This window comes from Musa acuminata, chromosome BXJ1-2, assembly GCF_036884655.1.
Source record: "Musa acuminata AAA Group cultivar baxijiao chromosome BXJ1-2, Cavendish_Baxijiao_AAA, whole genome shotgun sequence".
NCBI classification, from domain to species: domain Eukaryota; kingdom Viridiplantae; phylum Streptophyta; class Magnoliopsida; order Zingiberales; family Musaceae; genus Musa; species Musa acuminata.
Window position 1 is genome coordinate 29,585,324 of NC_088328.1, and position 13,531 is coordinate 29,598,854.

The 13,531-nt window shown below is 37.5% G+C and overlaps 1 protein-coding gene across 2 annotated transcripts; it reads right to left on the bottom strand.

The window, feature by feature from the left end:
- Window positions 1-1,978: 1,978 nt before the first annotated feature.
- Window positions 1,979-11,055, bottom strand: LOC135608378 (uncharacterized). Of its 2 annotated transcripts, XM_065101198.1 has the most exons (11): window positions 10,718-11,055; window positions 10,548-10,626; window positions 10,352-10,446; window positions 8,658-8,757; window positions 8,479-8,558; window positions 5,138-5,241; window positions 4,972-5,062; window positions 4,793-4,900; window positions 3,124-3,210; window positions 2,637-2,705; window positions 1,979-2,522 (listed from the first exon to the last, which is right to left on the bottom strand). In XM_065101198.1, exons 1-11 carry the CDS (start codon window positions 10,955-10,957, stop codon window positions 2,403-2,405), a joined length of 1,173 nt encoding a protein of 390 aa, XP_064957270.1. In that variant the 5' UTR covers window positions 10,958-11,055; the 3' UTR covers window positions 1,979-2,402. The 2 variants fall into 2 exon arrangements, with proteins under 2 accessions (XP_064957270.1, XP_064957277.1); XM_065101205.1 differs by lacking the exon at window positions 5,138-5,241 and having other exon boundaries at window positions 8,658-8,762; window positions 10,718-11,052.
- Window positions 11,056-13,531: the final 2,476 nt, after the last annotated feature.

Below are 13,531 nucleotides of genomic sequence, written 5' to 3' on the forward strand. Positions count from 1 at the left end.
CAGGGTCCTACAAAAGGACCGTATGAGGTCATTGCTCATGATAGAAGATAACTCGGGACAGAATCCACCCGCAACAAAAAAGATCTATCTAGTCTAATTCTACAAGTTGTTTAAAAGCATTCATGGTAGCAGTGCATGATTGTAAGAAGGCAAGAAAAGTCAACTGGTTCTTTGAGTACTGCATAATGTAGAGGAGTTCGTTCGTCTATCTGTACATTGAAGAAGCCATAAGCTATAGCTGTTTGAAGACCTCGAATGGTCTGAGCTTCACATTGCAAAGGACGCTTATTTTTTATTGAGTCAACGAAAGAAGGTAAGCATTCAAAAGAGGGAAGACGAGAAGATAGGTAAAGGAACTCTAGAAGAGAAAATATTGTTAAAGAATAACTTCATTAAACTCTATATTTATGGACTCTTTTATCATCCTCTTGGTCGACCAACTTTACTAAGATTAGGCAAATGGAAGCAATCCTCTCAAGCGTTGTTGGTTTCCACCTGTTGCCCATCACGTACAATTTACCCTGGCATCCAACGATACTTTAACTATATTCTATATAAAAAGAATCATTTTTTTTAAGCAATATAAGCATAAGACAATGCCATAAAGGTAAGAAGATTTTGTAAGCATGCGAATTATTATCGTAATTACATATTTTCTGATGGCGTGGAATTTTTTTTTCGATGGAAGTCGTTTGATTGTCGCTTCAACCGTCCTAGAATTAGTAAAAGGTAGAAGCAGTTTTGAAGGTATCGTCGTCTCATATTTGGTTCATTGGCAAGTTTCACATAGAGAGTTTTAGATGTCCCTGCACCTAACAAAAATTGGACAAAGGCATTGAAGAAAACAGAGACGTGAAGAGTTAAAAGTTGAAGAACCCCTGACATCAGTAAAAGTTGAAGAACCCCTGACATCAGTAAAAATAGTGTCCGCAACCCTCCCCCCGCCCCCACCCACCCCCCCCCCCCCCCTACCGCGGGTGGTTGTTATGGATGAGGAGAGCAGTGGTGAGAGGTGAGGGTCACTTTGCATCTGTGTCGATGGCCCTTTCGTCGCTTGACAACTATATCGACGTTGATACAAATGCAAAGCGATAAAAGAGCTGCTCTGGATGGTTGTTGTAGACGAGGAGAGCGATGGCGAGAGATGAGGGTAGCTCTACATCTACGTCAATGCCGACATAGTTGTCGAGCGACGTTTTCGTCGCTCTGCATTTATGTCGATATCGACATAGTTGCTAAGTGATGAAAGAGCTGCTCGGCATCAGCATCGATGGCCTTTTCGTCGCTCGACAATTGCATCGATCGCGACATAGATGCAAAGTGACGAGAGGTGAGGGTCGCTCGACAATTGTCAGTGTCAACGCAGATGTGGAGCGACCCTCACCTTCTATCGTCACTCTTCTCATCTACAACAACCACTCGAGTGACCATTTCGTCACTCTACATCTATGTCGACATCAATGCATTTGTCGAGCGACAAAAGGATCGTCGATGCAAATGCAAAGCGACATCGCTCTACATCTGCGTTGGTGTCGATACAGATACGGAACACCCCCTCACCTCTCACCATCACTCTCCTTATCCATAATAGCCACCTACAACTCCCAACGATGCTGCCATCCACCACCATTGACGTTGTCCTCCACCACCAATTAAAACATTAAAAATATCTTTTTATCATTTATTTTTATATTTTCATCAATAAAACCGACGACATTAAAAATATCCACAATGTTGTCGTTCTAGAGATCGAAATGTTAAGAAAATTTAATTATAAAAGTTAATATGTGATCAACACAAAAAAAAAAAAAAGGCTTTCATGCAGATACATGAAAGAGAGATTACCCACCGCCAACTAGCAAAACCAAATCGGTGCATGTATAAGACAAAGACACGTATGCAATGGCAGGCAAAGAATACACGGACAGGCAGAAAAGGAAATGAAGGCTGTGCTGCAAGCAGCAGCTGCACAGTCTAATAAAAGGCAACTTCATTTGTTACTTTCACCATTTATTCTGCAAGGGTAATATGGCGTACACTCATTATAAACCACAAACAAAAAGAAGCGCAGTTGAGCTTGGTTCCCTGCATATGGTTTCTTAAGAAACGCTAATCTAATTATGATGCGCCAATAAAAAGGAAAGAAAGGTACAACTATTGTAAACTACATAGCAAAACCACACTCATCCTCATGATGGATGATTAGATCAACTGCTAGTAACAGACATCCTGGTAGGAGCTGTACAAAACAACATTGCTTTGAACACGAATAGCATTTCAGAACATGACCAAGCTTGAAGTAGCAAATGTAGTAAACTTGATCATTATCCACATCACGATGCCTTCGATGATTTGGAATCAATTGGTGAAGGATCCTGAGTCAAGATACATTGATCAAAATCCTACTTGCTCCTTGTTCTTTTCATCTTAGCTTTGAATCTGGACTTTGCTATAAGTGTCTGCATCGTGTTTGCAAAGTTACCAATTGCCATCAAAACCAGCAATATTCCACAAACGATAACCTGCAAGAGTTAGAAATCACCTTAAATCAGCAATTAAATAATGCAAATTAATTAGTCTGTTTAATAATGGAAAGAAACATCAGAATCAAAGTAAAATTTGATACAATGACTTGCCTGCCACTCACAAATAACACCAACAAAAGCTGTACGAAGTAGTAATAAGCCAACATATGCTTCAAAGCCCTGAGGCCAGTAAGTTTGTACGACAAAATTAACCATCAGTAAGAGTCAAAGTTATGCTTGTGAAAGAAAAGAGAAGACATCTCGGATTAGTAGAAACCATTTGATTTTAACAACGAACAAAATCTTCCATGCAAATTACCAGTTGACTTGTGATTTCTAACTGCTTCATATGAACGGTGAATTTTCTCAAAACTGCATTGTTTTAAAATAAAGTGACAGAAAGGAGAATAGAAAATTTCTACATAGCATAAAGGAATTATTATATTCAATTTTACAAATCTAACTTTCAGATCCTTTTCACTCTGTTTCTTTCACTGGAGAAATAATTGATACAACAAGCAACAAATGTTGCCAGACGCTGTAACAGCATGCAAAAAGCCAACTTTAGGAATGTCATAGAGTTTTCTACTTATGTTACCTGCAAAATGAAGAGAATGGGGCATAACAACCACAATTGGCCTTCAACACCAGCAGTTTCTCCCCACACAACATCCATTCTTTTTGCCTGTGATGGAAGCTAAAATGTGACCGACATGGAAGATGAACATACATGAATAATACTTAAAAAACACAGCGTAAAAAGATAAGGTTATAAAAGCTATTCTATCTTGCGAATCAATTTTTTTTTAACTCTTTTCCATTAAATTAATGGTACTAATTCACATGCAATAAAAAGATAAAGGACTTTGTTCCAAACTTTTTCACAACAACTTGATCTGCCAAGGTGTAGCATCCTGTTGTTCAAGATCTTCCATCAGGATGCACATTTTACATATAAAAGTATTGCCAGCTTACAAGGATGTTTTGGATGGTGTTAGTTTGAAATTTTAGAGCGCAGATCTATGTTTGGGTCTAATGCCACTCCAACTTTAACGTTATCTTTGATGGTGGCTTTGTAAATACCCCTTCCTGCCGAAAAAATGTTGCAGCTAGCTATCCAGGTCTCCAGTAAGGTCCCACGGTTCCCATATGCAGAGCCAGCTTATGGGGTCACATGCCAAAAAAATGTTGCAGCTAGCTATCCAGGTCTCCAGCAACGTCCCACAATTCCCATATGCAGAGCCAAGGTACAATGGGAAGGAAAGAAAAAAAAAAAAAAAAAAGGACGAAAATAGGATATTACAATAAGAATCTCAAGAAATACTCCATAAAAACATCAAACCCTAACACCTCTGGAAGGTGGAATAACTTTTAAGGTGGAGGGAGAATAACTTCAACAACACAGTGAAGGATATACCCAGGATAAACTCCCTTGAACAATCCCAAGTTTCTTTCCTTTTAAATGCACAAGCAAGTCACAAAAAATAATCTGAACTCCAAAAGTAGGTATTTTAATCTTCCTCCACTTAGGACACATGCTGGTGAACCGGGTAGATGTTTGAAAATAAAGGGTCAAAAGAGTAGCTCCCAGATAAGGTTCCAAATAATGGTCGGACCAGTACGTACTAACAAATATTTAACAGCTGATCAAGATCACAAATATGTATGGTATCACTCAATATTTTCTTTTAAATTATTTTTTCATATACCTCCCGATATACTGGTATTGTATCGGTCTGACAAGGTGTTGAAACTAATATCAGACCAAGATTTAAACCTTGTTACTAGATGCTTTTTGGCCAAGGAGTATCAAAGAAGATGATCACTAAATTCAAGTTTGTCTCCACCAGGGCTAAAGGATGTACCATTAATCCAATCCTTCATAGAAGAACCTCCTTTAAGTGCACCTTCTTTATAAGCACAAGCCAAATAAAAATCTTGGCTTGTAAGACATAGGCAGGTTATGAAAATATTTGAACTAGAACTTAAATGCAAGTTTGGAGAGTAAAACCCACCTTGCAACTTGCCTATTAATCAGTAATTGAGTGAATTGATAAGAATGAACTGGCATAAGATGCTCATTTAACTAAAGTGATTTATCATGAGCCCACTCTTGATCATCTATGTAACTAGTGCAGATTATAGAACATCATTTGATAAGGTTATCGAGGGAAATCTACAAATTTAAGTATCTGAACTCAACAAAGTGTGTATATAAAGCAAGTCAATATATAAATCGAGAACTTAATAGGAGACTGAGATGGCACCTTGCCCAATGCAATGCGAGTATACAGCCTTTGACGCTGATATCTGTTTTGTAAAAGCATAGAAACACCTTGCATCATAGCCCACATAAGGAACAGTTGCACCCCTCTCTGCAAAAATACCACACATGTTGACTTAAGAAACACTTTCCATGATAGTTGGAAATAGCAAATGCTGATACCTGTTTGTAAGCACAATCAGGTTGCCGCTTTATTTCCCATGTGAGACTAATAAGGGCCATCAACATGGCGCAATAGTGATGGCAGATCCACCTACACAAGCACAAAAAGAGAGAGAAATGCCCAAAGGTTATCATTAAATTACATGAACAAATTGATCCTGCTTACATAAAGGGATACAACAAGGAGGCACTGAGCAAGACTACGATGTTTTTCACACATGAACCCAAAATATGCTCATAATCTGCTTCGCAAAATTGCTTCCTACAAATCTGCAATCCATAAATCAGTAAGCCCCTCTAAACCTGTTTTCGAAAGATACATATACAAAGATCTAATATCTATTAGCGAAGCAGCCTCAAGGACCTGTTAAATTCCTTATGCCAGCTAATTCTGGCTTGGAGTGCATTGCAAATGTTTTATTGACAAGAACTACTGCATGCTTAAGGTGCTCATACCTTAATTGAAGATAATGAGAAGAGAACATTATATGTGTACATAAACATGAACTTACAGGCATGTTGTTATTACTTTTTATTGAAATGCAGAAACAAATAAACATCAGCATCTATATAAAGAAATATGGAAACATTGATAAGGTCAACACACCTTTCAATAGTGAATACAACTACAAAAGTACTCTTCATTACCACTTGTTTGGTGTGCTCTTTCTAGCTAAGCTAACATTTAAGCTTTGCGAACAAGCAACCAACCCAATTCAAACTATGAGACCAAGCAGAACCATTGTCAGGCTCCACAAGGTTTTCCTAGATTGGATGAACCTAGATCGAGAAAAACAAAACTTAACCACACTTGCATCAAGATTGGATTTGGGTGCTACTCAATCTAGTCCAATTCTGTCATTCAGTATAAGAATGATGCTTTTATACATGGGTTTAAATCTCAACTAAATGTCAAGGATCAGGAAACCAAGTAGACTGGTACCTACCGTCTTATCACGGACAAATCTGTACACAGGGTGTTCGACGTAATGAATATGTATGTCAGTGTCCTTTGATTTTGTTCATACTTTGCACAGCATGCAGAGGACTTGCAGTAGGCTTGACAGCCCTATTTTGGTTGGCTTTTATGATCGTTTTAGTCCTGTAAACGTAAGCTGTGTGCAGTTATCGCGCAGAGGCAAAACCGTCCAAAAACAGGTCATCCAGACAGTCATTTTTAGGGTTTTCTAGCTTCACAGAGTGATGCAAAGTGTCAGCCAGCACAACACCTTAGAGCTACCCATGTGACACATGGTTGGATGGGCCTTTGGGGTAGTGTTCAGGCTTACTCGCTGCCTTGTTCTGCAATAGTGTCAAATGGACACTTATGGGGACTTCTAACCATGGCAGACCTCCTTCGACCCTTTGTCGTACGACCATTCAGAGCTTGCGAAATCTATGCTTATAATTTGCATTGCCTATCAAATGTTCGCTAAAATATCTACTTGTGGGATCCCGAGTTAAATGCTTCCTCTAACTCGGCTTCTCTTTTGCAGGTCCTTAGAGCACCATAAGAGATTTTTGGGAGACAAACCCTTTGCGGACAGACACGTAAAGTTACCGTATGATTTAGGCAAAACCAGCTAAGTCCGTGATAGCCTATTAAATATTGATCCACATAAGGACTAAAATGCGGACCACCTAGTTTCGAAGGGTCCACTTATGAAATAGAGCTTACCGCCCGATTTAAGCTCATTACTAGGATTGAGCCTACTTGGGGTAAGTATAACTCAGAAGACCCACTGGGGTCTCTTTTGAGCCAATGGAGAAAAGGAAGGATATCAAAAAAGCAATTGTCAAATGGTTCAACTGCTTCTGCTATTAAAGTATGATGTCCACTATCCAAAAGGTTGGTCCCAACATATAATATCTGACCCCAAGAAAAATACATGGCAACTATCTTGATGAGTACATCCAAGAGACCATAGACTGTATTAAGTCATTATAGAAGCAATGGGACCTCGATGATGTTACATTGATATATGATGACAGGTCCAGGCCTACCAGGATGAACAACATTCATTTTCTGGTGTCTTATAACAGAAGTATAGTATTTCATAAGTCTATTGATGCTTCAACTACATTCACAATGCATACTACATAGAGGGCTTGATGGACCAATCGTGGAGGAGATTGGATTGTAGCATACAATGCAGGTGGTAACAGATAATGGGGTAAACTTCAGGAAGGAAAGTGAGCAATTGATGGGCCGTAAGGAGCATTTATATTGGATACTTTGCACAGCCCACTGTATTGACTTAATGATAAAGCACATTGATAGCACAGCAACGGTTAAAAGGACAGTGGCAAGAGCACACAGCATCAGCTGATACATCAATAACCTTTATGAATGCATGTCATGATGTAAAAGTTCAAACATAGAGAGATCCTACTGCCCAACATCACTCAGTTTCCACTCACTAACTTTATTGACTTGAAGTTAATTCAACAGAAAAAAATCTAAGGGCAATGTTCACTTCCGCCAAATGGGCCAACTCACTGTCGTCAGTTCTTCAGATGGAAAGAAATAGAAAAGTATAATCTTTCCTTTAGATTCTAGGATTCAGTGACCGATATTTTCAAGGTTGTGGAGCCACTGTATGTAGTCCTACAGTGTGTAAATATGAAAAAGAGACCGTATATGGACTACTGATTTCATTAAGACAACAGGCAAGGAAGGAGATCAGAAGGAACACAGCTGATGATTTCAAATCTAAATCTTACATTCTTATCATCGACCACGAACGGGAATGTTCCATTGAGTTTGATCTAGTTTAGTTTCAGATTTATAGGTGACAAAGCCAAAGGTTTGGTTCAGTCTAAGTTTTACCTTAGCCATAACCTGAAAATGAAAACAATCTCATTTTCTATTTATGTTTTTAATCATATCCACAGACAACCAAATCTCAAATTTTCTAACCTTTTTATTCATTGTGATTCTTCTTTAATTGTTTTACTGCTTTTCTCCTGTCCATGCACTTATGTCAGCATGAAAGCATGTTGGTCTATGTCTGTCACGTTGTATTAACAAAATTAGAAGTATTCACAGAGATGAAAAAGAAATTTCTGACTAGTTGTTGTTGAGTAGCTGTATGAGTTAAAACGGCAAACAAGCACTCCTGGCAATACGAGGCCTAAAGTGGTGCAATATCCACAGCTTGGTCATCCAGGTTGCAAGGGGGCCAAATACGGTAGTTGTATGAGTAATATGTACAAATCTATCAGAAGCTAAAATCTTAAGAAATTAGAAAAAGAGAACAACTACCAGAAATATGGGTCATGCAAAAAGAATAGCCATGTCAAGGCAGCACATGCCATAAGTTTATCAAAATATAAACATTTTTTTCTTGACAAGAATTGCAGGCTGAAAAGCTAACAAATGAAGATAACAAAGAAATGCTCCAACTTCAGAAGATATTGGCAAATAATTATCCCAAGCTAAATCTGCCTGCTTTTCTATACTGCATAATAGGAGGAATAAACAGCACAAACCAGAACTTTCCTTACCAAGGACGAATGTCGCTTCCATTTACTCTCAATATGTTTTCCCGCAAAGCTAAAGTTGTGTATAGGTATAACAGCCAAACCTGAGAGTATCACGCACAAATAGCACCACAGAATAACTTATTTACGAAAAATACTCACCAATGTAGACAACTGAAATTGTGGTCAAAATATTTTTATACCTGATATAGCTGGACAGGCAATGCTGGAAGGCATGCATCCCAAACCCAAGATCTCAAAAGAAGAAGAGTGGACGGAAATAGAAGAAATAAAAAGGCTGTTCTGTCCTGGCATGAAGAACATTAAAGTTTATATGTGCATTTTTTTGTGCATGCATTATAGCCAATCAAATACTTAGTATAACATATCTTTCTTATCCATATATCTTTTAAGTAAATCAAACAATTGATAATAAGGAAGCAAACTTTTATGTAGTTCATAAACTTATTATTGCAACAGATTTCCGTAAAATTTTGATCTGGGGTATTATAGCAGTAGACTTATTTATAATCAAACCAAAGTTTGCAATGTGGTCCAGTAGGATTAGGCCCGGGTTGTATTTAGCAATCTGACAAACTATCGGTAGATGGACTACGATAAACTGGGCGGTATGTCCAGTACAAGGCCTGTATCACACAGTACTGGGAAGTACAGGACTTATTCTGGGTTTTTTTTTATTTTTATCAGGAATTTTCCAAAACTTAGTACGTACAGAGCATTAACCCGAAATTATGAACATTAAAATAAACCATCAATAACTATGTAATTTTTCAAAGCATATTCTCCTAGAGCATGAAACTAAAAAATGTCACACGGCAGCAAAAGTTCACAGGATATAGATCGGCTTCATGTTTAATCTTAGAACTTGGTAACTTAAAGACTCAAATTCAAAGAAATTTTCATGAAAATGGATGGTCCAATGTCTCCGAAAGCAAGGTCTTAAAAATCAAGATCTCACGACATCATACCCATCCTCCCATTAGCTCTACCATGTATGGGAATTTTTCATGGATTAGCTTACCTTATATCATGTATTAGGTTCCCATCTTCTACGGACATGTTCAAGGTTGATGGAGGCTGTCACATGTGACCATCTGTAAGTTCAGGGGACAACAAAGACCAACAAAGACCTTCGATTAGGGGACTCCCCTCCCCCGCCCCAGCATAGTAACTACTTTCACGGGACAACAAAGATCATCTGTAAGTTCTGAAGTAGCAATTTAACTTGCTATCTTTTTATGCACATGGAAACAAACCAATCTTGCAAGAGTTTGGTATTGAAAAGCAAAAAGTGACATTCCTAAGCTATATAGGTTTTAGAAATTTAATTTATACTGTTAATAAGCATTAGGTTGAATCTCTCTCCTACATTATGGACTAAGTTGCATTGCATTACAAAGTCTTATTTTCATTCAATGGGAAGATAACATTTTTATTCCGTTCAGAACTTAACATTATTTTTCTTTTGTGCGTATTTCATAGCATTTTCTAACTGACCTGCCCGCTGTACAGCCCCGCTAGATGTTTCTACTTGCTCTGTATCTTTCATGGTTGATGCCGCAAATTTTCTCCTAGGAGTTTTAGCCAAATCTTAAAACATGACCTCTCACGTTTCTTCCTTGGGTATAAGATTTAATTCAGCTGAACAATCACAGATTAAGACATCAGAGGGAATCAACGGTAATAAGGACGCAATTAAGACATCAGAGGGAATCATATCTATGTTTCAAATTCCATTTTTAAGATGCTCGGGTAAACATGGAAAGAAAGCGATAAAAATGATCACACTACAGAACAGTCTGGTCATCCACGAGATTATGTAACAAAACTCTGTAGGCAAATTTCGTAACACATGAAACTCAAAATAGGGGCATACCCTGTAGCTATTGTACTCCTCCTTCACTTTGAGCTGGACTTCTTTCCTTGTTGCTCGTACATTGACAGGGCCAAGGAACATCTTCAAGAACCGACCTGAATATACGAATTAAACAAAAGTAAATCCCTAATTTCTTTTTTTCCATCCAAGAACCTGAAAACCGCATCTTGTCATCCCAAATTCATCCACAAATTACCATGGGTCTTGCTGAGAAGCAGTGATGCAACATCCCCATCATTGATGACGCATCTCGCCCTGCATAACTCTTCATCAACCTAAAACACAACGAAACGAATGAGAGGCTGGAGCGAATGGAACCACATCGAGATCTAGCGGAGAGAAGGGAAGGGAAGGGAATACCCCGACCTTTTCTGCGATCTTGGGATCGACGCCCCCGCCAGTGGCGCTCTCACCCTTCTTTCTGACGGTCGAATCGAGCGACGATTGAAGCCTCCGGAGGTCGGACTCCAGGGCGACAGCGCGCTGGCGCAGGGACTGCTCCTCGTTGCGGGTCCTGGAGATGAGGATGGCGGCAGCTTCCTGGAGCTCCCGCGCCGCCTCCGCCAGCCGCGCCGCCTCCTCCAGGAGTGCGTTCGATTCCACCATCTCGATCGCCTCTCTCCTCTGTCTCTGTAAGATCAGAAACGATTACTACACGAAGACAGGGAGGTATGATTGATCGGTTTCGGCGATCGGTTTCCAATAGTTTAATTATCAGTTTATTTATTTATTTATTCTTGCAAAATATATATATAATAAGAAATCATAGTGATTAGGACTTGATGGAGAAAAATTAAAAAATATTTTGAAAATAAATATTCAAAATATTCTTATATATATAATACAATCATAAGAATTAATAACAAGACATAAACGTAAATTAAAATGAACATAAATGATAAGATGGAAGCCGATATACTATTAAGGTTTTTATGGGTTAAATTAATTAATATTTTTAAAAATATATCGAATGAGATTTTAATTTTTTTTATTTAATCACTTTTGTATATAATCATATCTTTTAAAAAAACTCGTTTATTTCTCTTTTTTTTCAGATAAAACCACTTTTTTTCTTTGTGTCTTTTTTCATGGAATTCTATTAAGCCTAAGTATTCAATTTATAGAAATATTTTATTAATTTTAAATTTCTACAAAGTCCAACAAAGATTATATCATTTATGGCTTATTCCAAGAGACCATACCAATTGTAACGATGCTTTCACTCATGATAATAGACATAGAAAAGGTTGGTGGTGCTCCCACCAAGGCTCATGAAAATAATGTTTCTAGCAACATTTCTATTTTTCTTATGATTTTAATCCAAATTCAAGCATGTGACATGAGTGTCCAATTCATTCATGTCTTGAATTTAATACTTAATCTTTATACAATTGAATTTACTTTTTATTGTAAGTTCTACAAGCCTTAAAGGTTGTTGAATGTCTAAGAAATATAGGTTTTTCGGATTTAGTAATAAATTTACCTGAAGAATCTTTATCATTCAGCACAAAGCATCTAAATATTGATGGTTTTTTTGGCCTAAAATTGTTTGTCTAAGTTGTGCTCATTAAACATAATCCTATAATTAAATTTTTCTTTCTCGATCGTTCTATTTTATCGAAGGTTTCTTAGAGTGAAGAAACTGTTCTTATAATCATGTTAATGTTAAAACTTTTAAAATTATAAATTATCAAGTTTACTAATTTGATCGATCTTTATAGATGATATTATTATTATTTTTTATTTTGTATAAGTTTATAATTAATTATATGCGTATGTGCCAAGGTATAAATCCATGTGTTGTTATAACTATGGCTATGGTAAGTATATTTTCTTTCCTTAGATTTTTTTTTTTTTTTTGATAGAAACTAAATTACTATAAAAAGTGATTACAATCATTGTCCCTAAAATAAAAAACAATCAAAGCAATAAAATCTAGAAAATATTTTTCGGTCCAAAAGTCATTCATCCTAATATCAAAGGCAATCAAAACAATAGAATATGAAGGATCCTCTTTCTTCCAAAAGTCATCCACCCTATAAATTATAGCATAATTTGTTAATTAATTCACTATAAATTCTAGCATAATTTGCTAACCAATTTACCGAAAGATTTCCCCTCCTAAATACATGTATTACTTTTAGACTTCTCAAACAAACAAAGCCAATCCAAGATATTTCAGATAAAAGTAGCGGTGGAGGTCAATAATCAATAATCCAAAATGTTTTTGATGATATTTGTATTTCTAATTATGTTTGCGGTATCCAAGAAATTGCACAAGAGCTTACCGACTTAACATGAGAAGTTGTATGAATCTAGATGAACTAACAAGCTATTTTAGGTTGAAATTGTTCTTAGCTTGTAGCCCATCGTTGCATTGATCAGATAACTTAGTCGTTTTGCACACGTTGTGCATGTTCACATTCACGTTAGGTTAATTATATATTATTTCATGTATAAATATCTCAGCCACTTAAGAAATTTATATTAAAAAAATTATAATTATAAAAGTGAAATATCTAACCTCATTTACCCTAATGTTGTTGGCTTTACCACCAAAAAAATATAATACGTATATAAACGATAATTTCAATGGTGGCACCGTGAGTGACTGTTGTGGTGATAGTCGACGACAATGACATAGTAGTTGACCTTATTGGTGTCAATCTCAAAATCAACAATAAGAAGGAAGAGCGATGAGGCATATGCATCGGAGGAGAAAGATGAGGGAGGTGAGGCATTTGCATCAGTGCCTCACCGCTCTACCTCCTCTTCCTCCTTCGGTATTGCTTTGTATCTACGTTGGTATCAGAGGAGGAAGAAGATGCAAGTGAGGCAGAGCGGTGCAGTGCCAAAAGAATAAGAGGAGGGAGGTGAGACATCTGCATCGGTGTTATACTGCTTTGCCTTCTCTTCCTCCTTCAGCACCACACTGCTCTGTCTCACCTACCTATTCTTCCTCCTCCAACGCTGATGCAAATGTAGAGCGACCTCAAAAGAGGAAGAAGAGGTAGAGTGGTGTGACACCGACGTAGATGTCTCACATGCCTCCTCTTACTCTTCCCTCCTTATCGTCGACAATACAAATGCCTCACTTACCTCCTCTTCCTCATCTAACGTTGATGCAGATACAGAGTGATGCCAAAAGAGGAAGAAGAGACAAAGAAGTGTGACACCAAC